Below are 15,683 nucleotides of genomic sequence, written 5' to 3' on the forward strand. Positions count from 1 at the left end.
CTTTCGTGTGATTTACATGACTGCTGTCCTGTTTCGGGAGATCATGCTGATGAAGGTGATCGAGGCGAGGGGTGCATTTTCTCGAAACGAGCAGATATTGCATGAAGTGGATGGCCAGGATCACCACAATGGATCATGGCGGTCGCGACTGAGATCGCTCTACTCAGATCTTTTGACTGAAGGACAGGGAGAAAAGCGGGGTGAGCTTCCACAGCAACTGTCCAGTATTTTGAAGGAGAAGCTAGTGATGTCCGTAGATATGTACAACTCCGTGCACGATCCCCCGGTCCGTTCAGGTTCACATCACGAGGATAATGATGATCTGAGCGTGGTGGATGGTGAGGATGAAATCCAGGCGGATCAAGTCGAAGACGATGAGGATGTGGTCATGGTCCACGACTTCGATTTATAAGGGGTCGTATTTGATGTGATAGTGAAACTTCTTAGTTCACCACAGTGAAAAATGCGTGAAGCGGGAGACTGCTGTAGCATGAATGAATTGAGTTTACTTAAAGAGGCCCAGAACTTTGGCAACAGTGATGAATTGCTTCACATGGGCAGACCCTTTGATAGAGATGAATGGGACATGCACTTCAAGTACTCCTAGTACGTCGCTGCGATTTACATCAGCAAATATAGACTGACAAGGATTGGATTGAAGATTCCATCGCAGGTAGAACGACTCCTTCCGATCCGATGGTCCGCTGACCACTTTTTCAGCACTCATTACCTTGGAAATGCGTTCTTGGAAGTTAAGCTCTGATAGTCTTATGTCTTCCAGTGGATAGGAGTAGGTCTGCTCTATGGAATCCCAAGTGCAATCCCGACGAAATACAACGTGCCGTTGTTCATCCTCGTCATCCCTTATAACAGCAAGAGAATCTCCAATTGTCATATAGCACGGGTCAGAAAGAGATTCGGTGTTGGGACCGGCCATACAGCCTATCACTCTGGCAGATACATAATTGTCGGTACCTTTTTCCAGCCTTTTTGCGATGATCACGTCTCTGACAACTTGCGGTGATGCTGGTCCGAGTGCTTCTGACAAGTGTAGGAAGCTCCTAAAGTATATACTCGTCTCCTTCACAACTGATTTCCGGCACATATAATCTTCCGGAAGAATAGAAACCTTTGTTCGTAGCTGAGCTTTGACTCTTTCGGATATAGAATCAAACTGGAGCAATGTGCAGTCTGCTCGCGCCTTAAATGAGTCTTGTACAAACCACTTCGTCCCACGGGTTATTTCAACTGGGGTAGGACGTGTCGGTGTCTTGAGTAACCAATGCTCTAGACGCAACGAAATAAACTTAAGAGGAATATTGGAGCCTGCATCAGAAATGAGGAGCGGATTCTGAGTCCATAGTGCAGTCGTAATCGAGGATTGCTGTCCTTTCACCACTTCCTCAAGATACTGAAGGCGTCTGGAAAGAGCATTTAGCTCACGAGTATCTTTGATTGTATTCTGGTCAAGTGAGACAGTCGTCGTGTGGTTAACCTTCTTGCATTTTTCTACCATGGCACTACCTGGAGCATAGTCCATATCATCTGCATCCATCGATGCGCTTGCCACGTCTGAGCTTGCGCTGTTATCCAATCGCACGGATGTATCTTTGAGTCTCCAGCTAAACTTTTGTCCATCTTGTACAAACTCGTTTCCCTCCTTGAAAGTAACCTTGCTTTTACATGCCCTGAATCCAAACGCTGCCTTGTATTGAATGGTCCCTTTGAGCACCTCTCGACGATCATCATGAAGGTAGTTGAGACTAATGACTGTTGCTGGGAACCATGCCTTGCTTTCTTCTTCATTCTCCAAGGTATAGTAGACCTCTATATCACTCCCGAATTGGAGGCCATTGAAAAGATCTGATACCATTATCAACTGGTGGATGGTATCGTCCTCCGTTAATTTCCCTTGGAAAGTGATACTTGAGAAATTTGTTTGAAATATATACCGAAGACTAAAGAGTTGGGGGTAACCATTGGAACGTAGTCAGTATATAGACATATGTGTTTTTTGTGAAATCGATATTTTTGTAACGGTCACATTTAAAGATGCACGGCTCTGTGCAGCATCTAAATACCATGGGACTTAGACGTGCAAGTGAACAGCTGGGTATGGGCTCCAAAGGTACCGACATCATCCAGTCCGGATTGCTTTGAAAGTCAGTCATGTGTCATTGAATTACTGTTCTTTTAATCATAGTTGCTTTAGATTTAATTGTGCAATGAAGATAGAAGTGTCACTACAGAGTGATGATGATACTGTTCTCGCTATTGAAAGTATGAATTACCCAGTACCTACTCTTGGATGTCGTCCTCATCAGTGCCCTTCCTCTGTGAATCACTGTCACCACTAGAATCACTTGAGCGGTAATCAGAAGAAGAGTTCGGGACCGTTTAGAACTAGGCCTCAAGCCAGATTTTACACACGGTAACGTACGGACCCTACGTGTCCGTACCGGTCTTTATATCAAGGAGGGAGAAAACTCACCCTCAGAATGGGTGACCGTGGAATAAGGCCAGGCACGGTGTGTACAAGTGGTGCTAGTGAACCCTACAGACGCCGAAAAAAGAAACGAATATCAAATCATTGCATTAGTCATATGAAACTGCAGTACGTAAACGAACTTTATTGCGTTTGAGGACTACAAGTGAACACGAATATTCGTCAGAATCCTCCCGCCTGGTGAACGCGCTCGAGCAACACAAGCTTGCGATATACATTATAATGCCCTAGAATCCCGTCCTAAGGATGCGGGGCGCAGAGGCACCGTTGTTGTAATGATGGTAATTCCGGTCCAGATGGAAAATGGCGTTAGCTGAACTTCATGCCACAGCGCGTTGCGCATGACTTTTCATTTTTCGGGCTGAGGTTGGAAAGGGTGGGGATATTGAGAAAGCAATGAGTCGGCTGCCTGGAGCCCGCGATTACCTTGGTTTAAAAATAGCCCGAAGATTGCGTACGCTTAATGATGGCACCTCCGCATATGCACGTTCTGGGGAAGGCCGGGGTTGGGTTTCGGCTCGGCGTTCTCGACGGCCGCTGGTTTCTAAAAGGGAGAAAATGTCCGAATACTTCCTGCGTCGCGCGACACAGTCCTTGCTGTATAAATTTGCATCGGATTTAAAGGCAATGTTTACGTATTTGAACCGGATGCGTCCTGATATCAGTGGCAACTGATCACGGGCCGGCGAAGAATGCCGTCCGACATAGTCATTGCTGTAAAAATTTGCAATATTTGGGGTGCAAATTTTGAGATTTGGGAGCTGTGATCAGTCGCCACTGATCGCAGGCCGGCGAGGGGTGCCGTCCGTCACCGTCCTTGATGTAAAATTTGCAAAATTTGGATGGTATTGAATTGTGATTATACTTTGGTGGGAAATGATACCTAGTGTCGTACGGCACCCCTCTCAGGCATGTGATCAGCGGCGGCTGATCACACGACGCCAACGGAGAGTTAGAACTAATTAAAATACGTAAATAATGCATTTGCACAGGATACAGAAAGTACAGCAGGAACACGTATACGTTTGTTCAAAAATGATGCAAATATGCAGCAGGGTCATGAAGACAACTGTGTTTCGAGAAGTACGCAAATTTTTTACAGCAATGACGGTGTCGTACGACACCCTTGCCGGCCTGTGATCAGTGGCCACTGATCACAGCTCCCATCCTGCAAAATTTGCCACCAAATTTCGCAAATTTTATACAGCAATGACGATGTCGTACGACACCCCCTGCCGGCCTGTGATCAGTGGCCACTGATCACAGCTCCCCTCTGATCACAGGTCCTAACTCTCAAAATTTGCATCAATATTTTGCAATTTTATACAGCAATGACGGTGTAGTGCGACACCCCCTGCCGGCCTGTGATCAGTGGCCACTGATCACAGGACGCAACCCACTTCACAACCACCTTTTTCAACGTCCACCTCTCATAGACAAACAAGTATTTATAAGTGCCGACAATTCGTGTCCGCCCCAGTCACTGAAAAAGCGTCGCTTTCGTACGACAACAACGCACCTTCACGAATACTGCAGAGAAAATGGGACTACAATATAGAGTATAGGGAAGGAAACCCCAAAAATCTTTTTAAAGACACTTGTTTACATAAACAGATAGAGGGAAGAGGAGATGCAGCCAGAGAGGCGGAGAGGGAGGGATAGAGAGAGAGAGGGATACAAGGAAGAGAGATGGACACAAATATAGAGAGATGGACACACACATAGATAGATGGTCACCATAAAGAATTGGATAAACATATAGAGAGATGGGTATAAACATAGAGAGAGACAGAGACAGACAGAGAGATACAGAGGGAGAGACAGAGCGGTTTATCCAACCATTTGTGCAATCGGTGGTATGCACTCCATTTATTGTCCAGCTAGGCATTATGGAATTCTAAAGGAGGTGATGGTTACTTAGTCAATATCGTGCCACCGTTAATTTTCTCAAACAATTAGACCAATGGCAGTAGGATGACTAATTCTACTTTAGTGGTCCTTGTCTACTTTACGAGCGGTCCTGGGCGAGTAAGGTGATTCCTTACCGGCTCAGGTGCACCTTGTCAATAAACAAACACTTTCATATGTGATCTTCGTGATCCCCTCACACAACTCACACAAAGCCATCAAAAAATGCACACTGCCATCACAAAATGCACATTATCAGTGTGAGAGTTTTTATTTCAAGGTTGACGTTTGAGAGTTTTGAGATGCGTCTCACAAAACCGTCACAAAAGATTCACGAAAATGTGTGATGTTTGAGACGATTTTTGTCATGATCACAAAACGTTCTCAAAAAGTGCTACAATTCAACAAATATTCACAAACCATGTGTGACGAATAAGAAGATGGCGTGAGACGAATGAGATGAAGGCGGCGAAAAGAGCAAAACTCTCACAAATCGTCACACAAATCGTCTCACTTTTTGTGACGCCCTAAATCGTCACAAAACGGAGCACAGGGATATAGTGCCATCCCCCCAATAGTGCCATAGCTAGAGGTATGTCACGCTATAGAACTATATCGTAGGAGGCACTGTATACGATTCCGTATCATAATCGGCCAATCATCATCCACCAGCTTCTCGCACGTGTAAAACATTGCGTTTTGGTCACCACGTGTAATACATTGCATTTTGGTCGCCACGTGTAAAACATTGCATATCGATCCACACGTGTAATACATTGCATTTGGGTCCACACGTGTGATGTGTTTGTCGCGCGACAAGATCTACAAAAGCTGTATGGGTGGCTACCCATACTAGAATCAACCTCTAAAAAATTAACAAAAATTAATCTAGTTCCAGTATGGCTGGCCAGCCATACAGCTTTTGTAAATCTTGTCGCGCGACAGCCATTATATGTTACAGGGGGGTTGCTCAATAGTGCCTACTTTAGTAGTGCTTCCCTCTATATAGTGCTAGTTATTTAGTTGTGTTATACAGGCTTTGTTGTGTTTGTGTTAGCAGTGTGCTTTGTCCCGAAATATATGTATTTGAGCCTCCTTTATATAGTGCCATCCCCCCAATAGTGCCATAGCTAGAGGTGCTTGTCATTCTTGACATTGTGAGCGCGAAAGACGCGAGGAAAGTATATTGAGGGGTGCTGTTGCGGCAATTCTGCCGCGGGGCACCGAGCGACCTGTAATGACGGGAATCCACCCGTATTCTTTTACTCCTCACAAGTCTGCTGCCTCCCCCTTCCTATCTTCGGGGATGGCTTCTTAAGTACACGTTCCCCGGGATGAGTCGGCTATCCCCAACCCTCCCTCCCGTAATTTCCCCTTCGATCCAGCTTCCCCTTGCCCCACCGGTAGCCACCCCCTCGTGCCATTTTCCCTTCGCGCCCTCGGCCGGCGACCTGCGCGGTCTTTCTGCCCCAGCCCGAGCCCCGTGCGGCCTATGGTTTCCCTTCGTCTCCCCGGTGGCTGGCACCCCCAATTCCCCGCGCGTGCTGTCTCGCTCCCTCCTTCCCGCCTTTCGCTTGCCCGTCCTTCGGCGGTATACGGATGCGCTCCGCCCCGTGGTACGCGTGTCCAGCCGCCACCTGGCAACCGAATGCCTCGTAACACTGCTTGAGACACACAGCAATCTCACAAAACTGGGCTTCGTCTCGTTGAAAAATTACGGAAGATGGTTGGTGTGGCATTGAAATTGAATTTTTTCATTCTTTTGAGATTGACCGGTGTTTTGAGTAATCCCACGACCTCAAATTGACCAAGCAAAGTCCCAGGGCACACGTCAGTGCAGATTGCAGCACAAGCAGTTGAGGACACCAAGTACAGCTTTTCGGCTCCAGCTTCAAGTACGTCTTGCCGCCACAATTTTCGATTTCCTGCTTTAGGACGTGCACAGCAGTCAGAAAACAGTCATAGAGGCTTCGTGAGACTGGAGTCTTGAAGCATTCAAGCGTCACCCTAGAAAGGCTGCACTCCAGAATACATTTTGCTTGCTTTGCATCATTCTCACCTCCAATCAATCGTTTCGGGAATAGGCCAGGCTGGTCGCATTAGAAGAAATCCCTCCGTGTGTAATCATGGCTTCTCAGAAGACAGCGTTTGAAGTCTCGAGCCCATTGGCGAGACCCATGAATTCACGCATTTCTGTGCAACTCCAAGAGAGCCCGTGCCAAGCACTTCAGAGTCGCAGGACACAGAAGGTCGCAAGGCAGAATATCGATGCAAATGGAAGTGGACAAAAGCAGTAAGCAATGAGATAACTCCAAACCCCGGCAGACTCATATTTCCCCGGAATTGGCAAATCAAGCCATTAATGATGCTATTACATACTCAGGTGGGGACGTTGTGGTTATGGCTAGAACCTGTGCAAGTGGATTTTGTGATGCATTGCAACAATGCTATGGTTCAGAAGAAATATCAGATGTGTTTATTGCTTGCGGCCCAGGTTTAAACGGCTTAATTGGATTGCAAGTCGCTGTAGAGCTGCAGAAGAGAGGTTATGCACCAGCGGTCTATGCTGCAGAGCAATCTAAGCATGCTAATTTCCGATATGTCTGCGATGAAGCCGGAATCGACTTGCACGACTTCATTCCCAGCACGCTAGAGTTTTATTATGACATCGTTGTAGATGCCTTGCTTGGAACTGGCTTTGATGGGGGGGACATTCGACAACAGTACTGGACTGTTTACGAGATGCTAATCTCAACTCGGCTTGCGATTGTGAGCCTTGATGTACCATCTGGCTGGGATCTTTGGACGGGTCCAAGAAAAATTGATGTGACAGCAGATTCGTTTATCAAACCCGAAGTGCTAGTGTCTTTAGAAGCACCAAAGCTTGGATCAAATGTGTTTGCCGGGGGCTACCACTTTATAGCTGGTCGACATCTTCCTCAAAGCTACTTTTGGAAAAGGGAATCTCTGTTCCGGCTTTTCCCGGCGAGGAGTCAAACTGCGTGCTCATGTCAAGTAACCCGTTTCGCTTCGAAGGTGCTAATGGAGAGACATATGGGCGACCTGGACAATTCAATGCCACGCTCTACACGAAAAACCCTACCCGAGAATGGGTCGATATTGACAAGCACGATGACCTGTGGGACGAACTAGACTAGCATTAGAGTGTGCTCAGTGAGTTTAAGAGTGGAAATCATTGTCAAGTGCTATACAGGGACTCTAGCTGCGAAAAAACGCTGTCTACTGGCCAACTTTTTTGCTTAACGCGACGCGCCACATAATGTAATTCGACGTGGCCTGCGTCAGCGCGGAAGCTGTGACTTTTCCTGTTTGTCGCCATACGAACCCACACGCAACACCGGTGACACAGGCGGAGGCCATGTATCGAACGTTTGGCGGGTCATATCCAAGTTTTGATTTCCCTAAGTGTGCAATGCCGAAGGCACCAGACGCGATGAGTAGTGCAGATATGGACCCGTGGCCTAGGCGTTGCTCCAACATATTCTGAATCATACCCCTAAATATAAGCTCCTCGGTAACGCCGTTCATGAATATGCCTAGGAAAGTGGCGGCTTCTTTGGCCGCGTCTAAACGAGGTGGCGTCTTGACGTCAGCAAACTGGGTTAGGGCGGCAAGTGGAACGGTGATGAGATCAGAGGCAGCACCCACAGCTAGCGCTATCAGCACATCGACTGGGGTTACCTTGAAAGTGTAGCCCAAGTCACGAGCGTGGGCCAGCTTTGAAAAGGGCGTAGAATTGTGAAGCAGTTCACGACTGTCAAAGCTGCGGTGAACAAGCCCCAGGCTGTAACCTTTCCAGTCGGTGATATGTCCGATGACAACAGCTTAAATTCCAGTGGAAGCCAGATGCAAAGAACGGTAATCAGGTCGGCCATTTCGGAGCGAAGCGATGAGTGGTCGTCTGGCTTTGTGAGCTGAAGCAGTGACGGGATGAGGATATACGCTACGTAAATTGCCAATATAGGGACTGCGCGGCGGCGACCGTCCATGATGTTGGGTGCACCGGCGAGGCACACTGGAACCAAAACTAATAGCACCGTCCAAGCTGCTTGCCATCCATGTCCAAATTCGTTGACAAATGTCGAAGAAGAGTAAGCCAGGAATAAAAGAGTCCAGCACATCGAGGCTGAGGACTCCAAAGTATGGGCTCGGCCGCCTGGTTCTGGCATTTTTGGAAAGCCGCGGTCAGTCATTGGCTCCATGCTGAAGGATGGAACGAAGATTCTACTCGAACAGTGAAGTACAACACGGTTGAAGCTGTTTCAAATGTCTCTGCGGTAGCCGGAAAACGCTCTTGTAGAAAGCAGGGTTGCCTTGAGCACTTTGTCGTTGCTCGCTGCGATTTTTGCGTTTCTAAAAGGTTTACTAGGAAGGTACTCTTGCTGGGCCTTGCACGTGTTCGGGTGTGTGTGAACATCCGCACACGTTGCAGACTTACAGTGTATGCAGGCGAAGTAGGGGGGGGTTTTCTCTGGGCAGAACGGACCGGTTGCAGGGGGGGGTCGCTCAATTGTGCCTACTATAGTAGTGCTTCCCTCTATATAGTGCTATGGCTCGCCCTCTGGCACAGGTTATCATAAGCTCACACGTGTATCATCCGGCATGGTTCAGTACGCAGTACAGCTATCCATGCTGTCTTAAAGGAGACCCTGACCAAAGGATGTTGTGTTATGCAGGCTTTGTTGTGTTTGTGTAACAAGTGTGCTTTGTCCCCAAATATATGTATTTGAGCCTCCTTTATATAGTGCCATCCCCCCAACAGTGCCATAGCTAGAGGTATGTCACGCTATAGCACTATATCGTAGGAGGCACTGTATACGATTCCCTATCATAATCGGCCAATCATCATCCACCAGCTTCTCGCACGTGTAAAACATTGCGTTTTGGTCACCACGTGTAATACATTGCATTTTGGTCGCCACGTGTAAAACATTGCATATCGATCCACACGTGTAATACATTGCATTTGGGTCCACACGTGTGATGTGTTTGTCGCGCGACAAGATCTACAAAAGCTGTATGGGTGGCTACCCATACTAGAATCAACCTCTAAAAAATTAACAAAAATTAATCTAGTTCCAGTATGGCTGGCCAGCCATACAGCTTTTGTAAATCTTGTCGCGCGACAAAAATTAATCTAGTTCCAGTATGGCTGGCCAGCCATACAGCTTTTGTAAATCTTGTCGCGCGACAGCCATTATATGTTACAGGGGTCATACGCTCTGGCACAGGTTTTCGTACGCTCACATGTATCATCCGGCATGGTTCAGTACTCAAAGGATGAATTTGTTGTGTTTGTGTTAGCAGTGTGCTTTGTCCCGAAATATATGTATTTGAGCCTCCTTTATATAGTGCCATCCCCCCAATAGTGCCATAGCTAGAGGTGCTTGTCATTCTTGACATTGTGAGCGCGAAAGACGCGAGGAAAGTATATTGAGGGGTGCTGTTGCGGCAATTCTGCCGCGGGGCACCGAGCGACCTGTAATGACGGGAATCCACCCGTATTCTTTTACTCCTCACAAGTCTGCTGCCTCCCCCTTCCTATCTTCGGGGATGGCTTCTTAAGTACACGTTCCCCGGGATGAGTCGGCTATCCCCAACCCTCCCTCCCGTAATTTCCCCTTCGATCCAGCTTCCCCTTGCCCCACCGGTAGCCACCCCCTCGTGCCATTTTCCCTTCGCGCTCTCGGCCGGCGACCTGCGCGGTCTTTCTGCCCCAGCCCGAGCCCCGTGCGGCCTATGGTTTCCCTTCGTCTCCCCGGTGGCTGGCACCCCCAATTCCCCGCGCGTGCTGTCTCGCTCCCTCCTTCCCGCCTTTCGCTTGCCCGTCCTTCGGCGGTATACGGATGCGCTCCGCCCCGTGGTACGCGTGTCCAGCCGCCACCTGGCAACCGAATGCCTCGTAACACTGCTTGAGACACACAGCAATCTCACAAAACTGGGCTTCGTCTCGTTGAAAAATTACGGAAGATGGTTGGTGTGGCATTGAAATTGAATTTTTTCATTCTTTTGAGATTGACCGGTGTTTTGAGTAATCCCACGACCTCAAATTGACCAAGCAAAGTCCCAGGGCACACGTCAGTGCAGATTGCAGCACAAGCAGTTGAGGACACCAAGTACAGCTTTTCGGCTCCAGCTTCAAGTACGTCTTGCCGCCACAATTTTCGATTTCCTGCTTTAGGACGTGCACAGCAGTCAGAAAACAGTCATAGAGGCTTCGTGAGACTGGAGTCTTGAAGCATTCAAGCGTCACCCTAGAAAGGCTGCACTCCAGAATACATTTTGCTTGCTTTGCATCATTCTCACCTCCAATCAATCGTTTCGGGAATAGGCCAGGCTGGTCGCATTAGAAGAAATCCCTCCGTGTGTAATCATGGCTTCTCAGAAGACAGCGTTTGAAGTCTCGAGCCCATTGGCGAGACCCATGAATTCACGCATTTCTGTGCAACTCCAAGAGAGCCCGTGCCAAGCACTTCAGAGTCGCAGGACACAGAAGGTCGCAAGGCAGAATATCGATGCAAATGGAAGTGGACAAAAGCAGTAAGCAATGAGATAACTCCAAACCCCGGCAGACTCATATTTCCCCGGAATTGGCAAATCAAGCCATTAATGATGCTATTACATACTCAGGTGGGGACGTTGTGGTTATGGCTAGAACCTGTGCAAGTGGATTTTGTGATGCATTACAACAATGCTATGGTTCAGAAGAAATATCAGATGTGTTTATTGCTTGCGGCTCAGGTTTAAACGGCTTAATTGGATTGCAAGTCGCTGTAGAGCTGCAGAAGAGAGGTTATGCACCAGCGGTCTATGCTGCAGAGCAATCTAAGCATGCTAATTTCCGATCTGTCTGCGATGAAGCCGGAATCGACTTGCACGACTTCATTCCCAGTACGCTAGAGTTTTATAATGACATCGTTGTAGATGCCTTGCTTGGAACTGGCTTTGATGGGGGGGACATTCGACAACAGTACTGGACTGTTTACGAGATGCTAATCTCAACTCGGCTTGCGATTGTGAGCCTTGATGTACCATCTGGCTGGGATCTTTGGACGGGTCCAAGAAAAATTGATGTGACAGCAGATTCGTTTATCAAACCCGAAGTGCTAGTGTCTTTAGAAGCACCAAAGCTTGGATCAAATGTGTTTGCCGGGGGCTACCACTTTATAGCTGGTCGACATCTTCCTCAAAGCTACTTTTGGAAAAGGGAATCTCTGTTCCGGCTTTTCCCGGCGAGGAGTCAAACTGCGTGCTCATGTCAAGTAACCCGTTTCGCTTCGAAGGTGCTAATGGAGAGACATATGGGCGACCTGGACAATTCAATGCCACGCTCTACACGAAAAACCCTACCCGAGAATGGGTCGATATTGACAAGCACGATGACCTGTGGGACGAACTAGACTAGCATTAGAGTGTGCTCAGTGAGTTTAAGAGTGGAAATCATTGTCAAGTGCTATACAGGGACTCTAGCTGCGAAAAAACGCTGTCTACTGGCCAACTTTTTTGCTTAACGCGACGCGCCACATAATGTAATTCGACGTGGCCTGCGTCAGCGCGGAAGCTGTGACTTTTCCTGTTTGTCGCCATACGAACCCACACGCAACACCGGTGACACAGGCGGAGGCCATGTATCGAACGTTTGGCGGGTCATATCCAAGTTTTGATTTCCCTAAGTGTGCAATGCCGAAGGCACCAGACGCGATGAGTAGTGCAGATATGGACCCGTGGCCTAGGCGTTGCTCCAACATATTCTGAATCATACCCCTAAATATAAGCTCCTCGGTAACGCCGTTCATGAATATGCCTAGGAAAGTGGCGGCTTCTTTGGCCGCGTCTAAACGAGGTGGCGTCTTGACGTCAGCAAACCGGGTTAGGGCGGCAAGTGGAACGGTGATGAGATCAGAGGCAGCACCCACAGCTAGCGCTATCAGCACATCGACTGGGGTTACCTTGAAAGTGTAGCCCAAGTCACGAGCGTGGGCCAGCTTTGAAAAGGGCGTAGAATTGTGAAGCAGTTCACGACTGTCAAAGCTGCGGTGAACAAGCCCCAGGCTGTAACCTTTCCAGTCGGTGATATGTCCGATGACAACAGCTTAAATTCCAGTGGAAGCCAGATGCAAAGAACGGTAATCAGGTCGGCCATTTCGGAGCGAAGCGATGAGTGGTCGTCTGGCTTTGTGAGCTGAAGCAGTGACGGGATGAGGATATACGCTACGTAAATTGCCAATATAGGGACTGCGCGGCGGCGACCGTCCATGATGTTGGGTGCACCGGCGAGGCACACTGGAACCAAAACTAATAGCACCGTCCAAGCTGCTTGCCATCCATGTCCAAATTCGTTGACAAATGTCGAAGAAGAGTAAGCCAGGAATAAAAGAGTCCAGCACATCGAGGCTGAGGACTCCAAAGTATGGGCTCGGCCGCCTGGTTCTGGCATTTTTGGAAAGCCGCGGTCAGTCATTGGCTCCATGCTGAAGGATGGAACGAAGATTCTACTCGAACAGTGAAGTACAACACGGTTGAAGCTGTTTCAAATGTCTCTGCGGTAGCCGGAAACCGCTCTTGTAGAAAGCAGGGTTGCCTTGAGCACTTTGTCGTTGCTCGCTGCGATTTTTGCGTTTCTAAAAGGTTTACTAGGAAGGTACTCTTGCTGGGCCTTGCACGTGTTCGGGTGTGTGTGAACATCCGCACACGTTGCAGACTTACAGTGTATGCAGGCGAAGTAGGGGGGGGTTTTCTCTGGGCAGAACGGACCGGTTGCAGGGGGGGGTCGCTCAATTGTGCCTACTATAGTAGTGCTTCCCTCTATATAGTGCTATGGCTCGCCCTCTGGCACAGGTTATCATAAGCTCACACGTGTATCATCCGGCATGGTTCAGTACGCAGTACAGCTATCCATGCTGTCTTAAAGGAGACCCTGACCAAAGGATGTTGTGTTATGCAGGCTTTGTTGTGTTTGTGTTACAAGTGTGCTTTGTCCCCAAATATATGTATTTGAGCCTCCTTATATAGTGCCATCCCCCCAATAGTGCCATAGCTAGAGGTATGTCACGCTATAGCACTATATCGTAGGAGGCACTGTATACGATTCCGTATCATAATCGGCCAATCATCATCCACCAGCTTCTCGCACGTGTAAAACATTGCGTTTTGGTCACCACGTGTAATACATTGCATTTTGGTCGCCACGTGTAAAACATTGCATATCGATCCACACGTGTAATACATTGCATTTGGGTCCACACGTGTGATGTGTTTGTCGCGCGACAAGATCTACAAAAGCTGTATGGGTGGCCACCCATACTAGAATCAACCTCTAAAACATTAACAAAAATTAATCTAGTTCCAGTATGGCTGGCCAGCCATACAGCTTTTGTAAATCTTGTCGCGCGACAGCCATTACATATTACAGGGTCGCTCAATAGTGCCTACTTTAGTAGTGTTTCCCTCTATATAGTGCTATGGCTCACTCTCTGGCACAGGTTTTCATACGCTCACATGTATCATCCGGCATGGTTCAGTACTCAAAGGATGAAGTTATTTAGTTGTGTTATACAGGCTTTGTTGTGTTTGTGTTAGCAGTGTGCATTGTCCCCAAATATATGTATTTGAGCCTCCTTTCTATAGTGCCAACCTCCCAATAGTGCCATAGCTAGAGGTATGTCACGCTATAGCACTATATCGTAGGAGGCACTGTATACGATTCCGTATCATAATCGGCCAATCATCATCCACCAGCTTCTCGCACGTGTAAAACATTGCGTTTTGGTCACCACGTGTAATACATTGCATTTTGGTCGCCACGTGTAAAACATTGCATATCGATCCACACGTGTAATACATTGCATTTGGGTCCACACGTGTGATGTGTTTGTCGCGCGACAAGATCTACAAAAGCTGTATGGGTGGCCACCCATACTAGAATCAACCTCTAAAAAATTAACAAAAATTAATCTAGTTCCAGTATGGCTGGCCAGCCATACAGCTTTTGTAAATCTTGTCGCGCGACAGCCATTACATGTCATTCCAAAGAAACTTGTCTGCGCATGCAGGCCTGCGCGGTATACCCTTCCCTAAAAGCATTATTTGGTAAAAAAAGCTAATTTGATGATTCAGTTCTCGTTGCTGCCAGTGCGGACAATGGGTGCAGTCTTTCATCCCTGGACTCCAGGGAAACGCTCCGGGGCCTAAGCGTTCACCTCTTCTACAGTTTCCCGCAATGTTACCTCCGTGCCTCTCCGCGTCCCGCCAAAAAAGAAAATAGCCGGCACACAACACCTTTAAAGGCCAAACAGTAGTATTTGATCCACGATCAAACACTTTCTCGTCATGTTCACGAAACAGGCCTCCAGTTTCCCGAAATGTTACCTCCTCGCTTCTCCCCGTCCCGCCAAAAAAATGGCGGGCACACAGCACCGTTAAAGGCCAAACAGTAGTAATTGATCGACGATCAACACCTTCTCGTCCTGCTCCCGGGATTGGCCTCCAGTTATGGACAATTCACGCCCCCTGCGATGTCGATTGGAATGCGTCGTCAGGCAGTGCGCGCCAAGCAAGGGGCAGACGGGACGCAAGGGCCAAAGACAAACGGCAGACAGCGGTAAATTTATTGAAGATGAAAAAAAGGTTGCCGATGTGGTTTGCCTCACAGTCGACTGTGAGGCGAACCACACTGATGATCATCAGTCGTGGGACAGCAGACCGATTACAAAAATGTCTCAAGACCAAGGACGACGACAAACTGTCCCGCCTTCTTGACCCAGCCAACAACCGTCCCGGAGCCCCCCGTGTCGTCAAAGCGGACGAGGACAAAATCATTAAGCAGCGCATTAAATACACTGCCTCCCGGGGATTTACAATTAACAATTATACATTGCGAGCTATCATGGCTCGCATTGCCAATGATGGTTGACGCGGTTTTCAGACGAAGGACAACATGCCCTCCCCGGACGTTATTCGTACCTGGAGAACCCAAAACAGGGATATCACGTTTCCAACAGCCGATCCCACGAATCTTCTAATCCTAATTACTCCCCGACTCCTCTAAATCTCCGAAGCACTGCGAATCCCTAAAGTACAAAAACCATCCTACTCCTTACTCCTGAATCCCCTGCCGGCCTGTGATCAGTGGCCTCTGATCACAGCTCCGCACTGATCACCGGTCCTAACTCTCAAAATTTGCACCCCAATTTTATACAGCAATGACGATGTCGGACGACACCCCCTGCCGGCCTGTGATCAGTGGCCA

General features: G+C 48.2%; 5 protein-coding genes; 1 reads left to right on the forward strand and 4 right to left on the reverse strand.

Annotated features, from left to right (window-relative positions):
* Nucleotides 1–7,654: 7,654 nt before the first annotated feature.
* CHC_T00006950001 (hypothetical protein) lies at nt 7,655–7,963 on the reverse strand. Its single transcript, XM_005710237.1, has one exon. The coding sequence runs from the start codon at nt 7,961–7,963 to the stop codon at nt 7,655–7,657; it is 309 nt and encodes a 102-aa protein (XP_005710294.1).
* Nucleotides 7,964–8,112: 149 nt separating this feature from the next.
* On the reverse strand, nt 8,113–8,604 carry CHC_T00006951001 (hypothetical protein). The gene has a single exon (XM_005710238.1). The coding sequence runs from the start codon at nt 8,602–8,604 to the stop codon at nt 8,113–8,115; it is 492 nt and encodes a 163-aa protein (XP_005710295.1).
* Nucleotides 8,605–8,624: 20 nt separating this feature from the next.
* On the reverse strand, nt 8,625–8,852 carry CHC_T00006952001 (hypothetical protein). The gene has a single exon (XM_005710239.1). It carries the CDS (start codon nt 8,850–8,852, stop codon nt 8,625–8,627), a length of 228 nt encoding a protein of 75 aa, XP_005710296.1.
* Nucleotides 8,853–11,082: 2,230 nt separating this feature from the next.
* On the forward strand, nt 11,083–11,835 carry CHC_T00006953001 (hypothetical protein). Its single transcript, XM_005710240.1, has one exon. It carries the CDS (start codon nt 11,083–11,085, stop codon nt 11,833–11,835), a length of 753 nt encoding a protein of 250 aa, XP_005710297.1.
* On the reverse strand, nt 11,836–13,120 carry CHC_T00006954001 (hypothetical protein). XM_005710241.1 is given in 2 exon segments: nt 11,836–12,892; nt 12,893–13,120. The coding sequence occupies 1 exon segment, from the start codon at nt 13,118–13,120 to the stop codon at nt 12,893–12,895; it is 228 nt and encodes a 75-aa protein (XP_005710298.1). The 3' UTR covers nt 11,836–12,892.
* Between the last annotated feature and the right edge of the window lie 2,563 nt (nt 13,121–15,683).

The sequence above is a fragment of the Chondrus crispus genome, genomic scaffold (genome assembly GCF_000350225.1).
Source record: "Chondrus crispus Stackhouse genomic scaffold, scaffold_56, whole genome shotgun sequence".
In the NCBI taxonomy this organism is placed as follows: domain Eukaryota; phylum Rhodophyta; class Florideophyceae; order Gigartinales; family Gigartinaceae; genus Chondrus; species Chondrus crispus.

What these genes read in the sequence shown, in the direction of transcription:
- CHC_T00006953001 (XM_005710240.1), top strand. Translation starts at nt 11,083, where the DNA reads ATGGCTAGAACCTGTGCAAGTGGATTTTGTGATGCATTACAACAATGC.
- CHC_T00006954001 (XM_005710241.1), bottom strand. Translation starts at nt 13,120, where the DNA reads ATGTTCACACACACCCGAACACGTGCAAGGCCCAGCAAGAGTACCTTC.
- CHC_T00006951001 (XM_005710238.1), bottom strand. Translation starts at nt 8,604, where the DNA reads ATGCCAGAACCAGGCGGCCGAGCCCATACTTTGGAGTCCTCAGCCTCG.
- CHC_T00006952001 (XM_005710239.1), bottom strand. Translation starts at nt 8,852, where the DNA reads ATGTTCACACACACCCGAACACGTGCAAGGCCCAGCAAGAGTACCTTC.
- CHC_T00006950001 (XM_005710237.1), bottom strand. Translation starts at nt 7,963, where the DNA reads ATGAACGGCGTTACCGAGGAGCTTATATTTAGGGGTATGATTCAGAAT.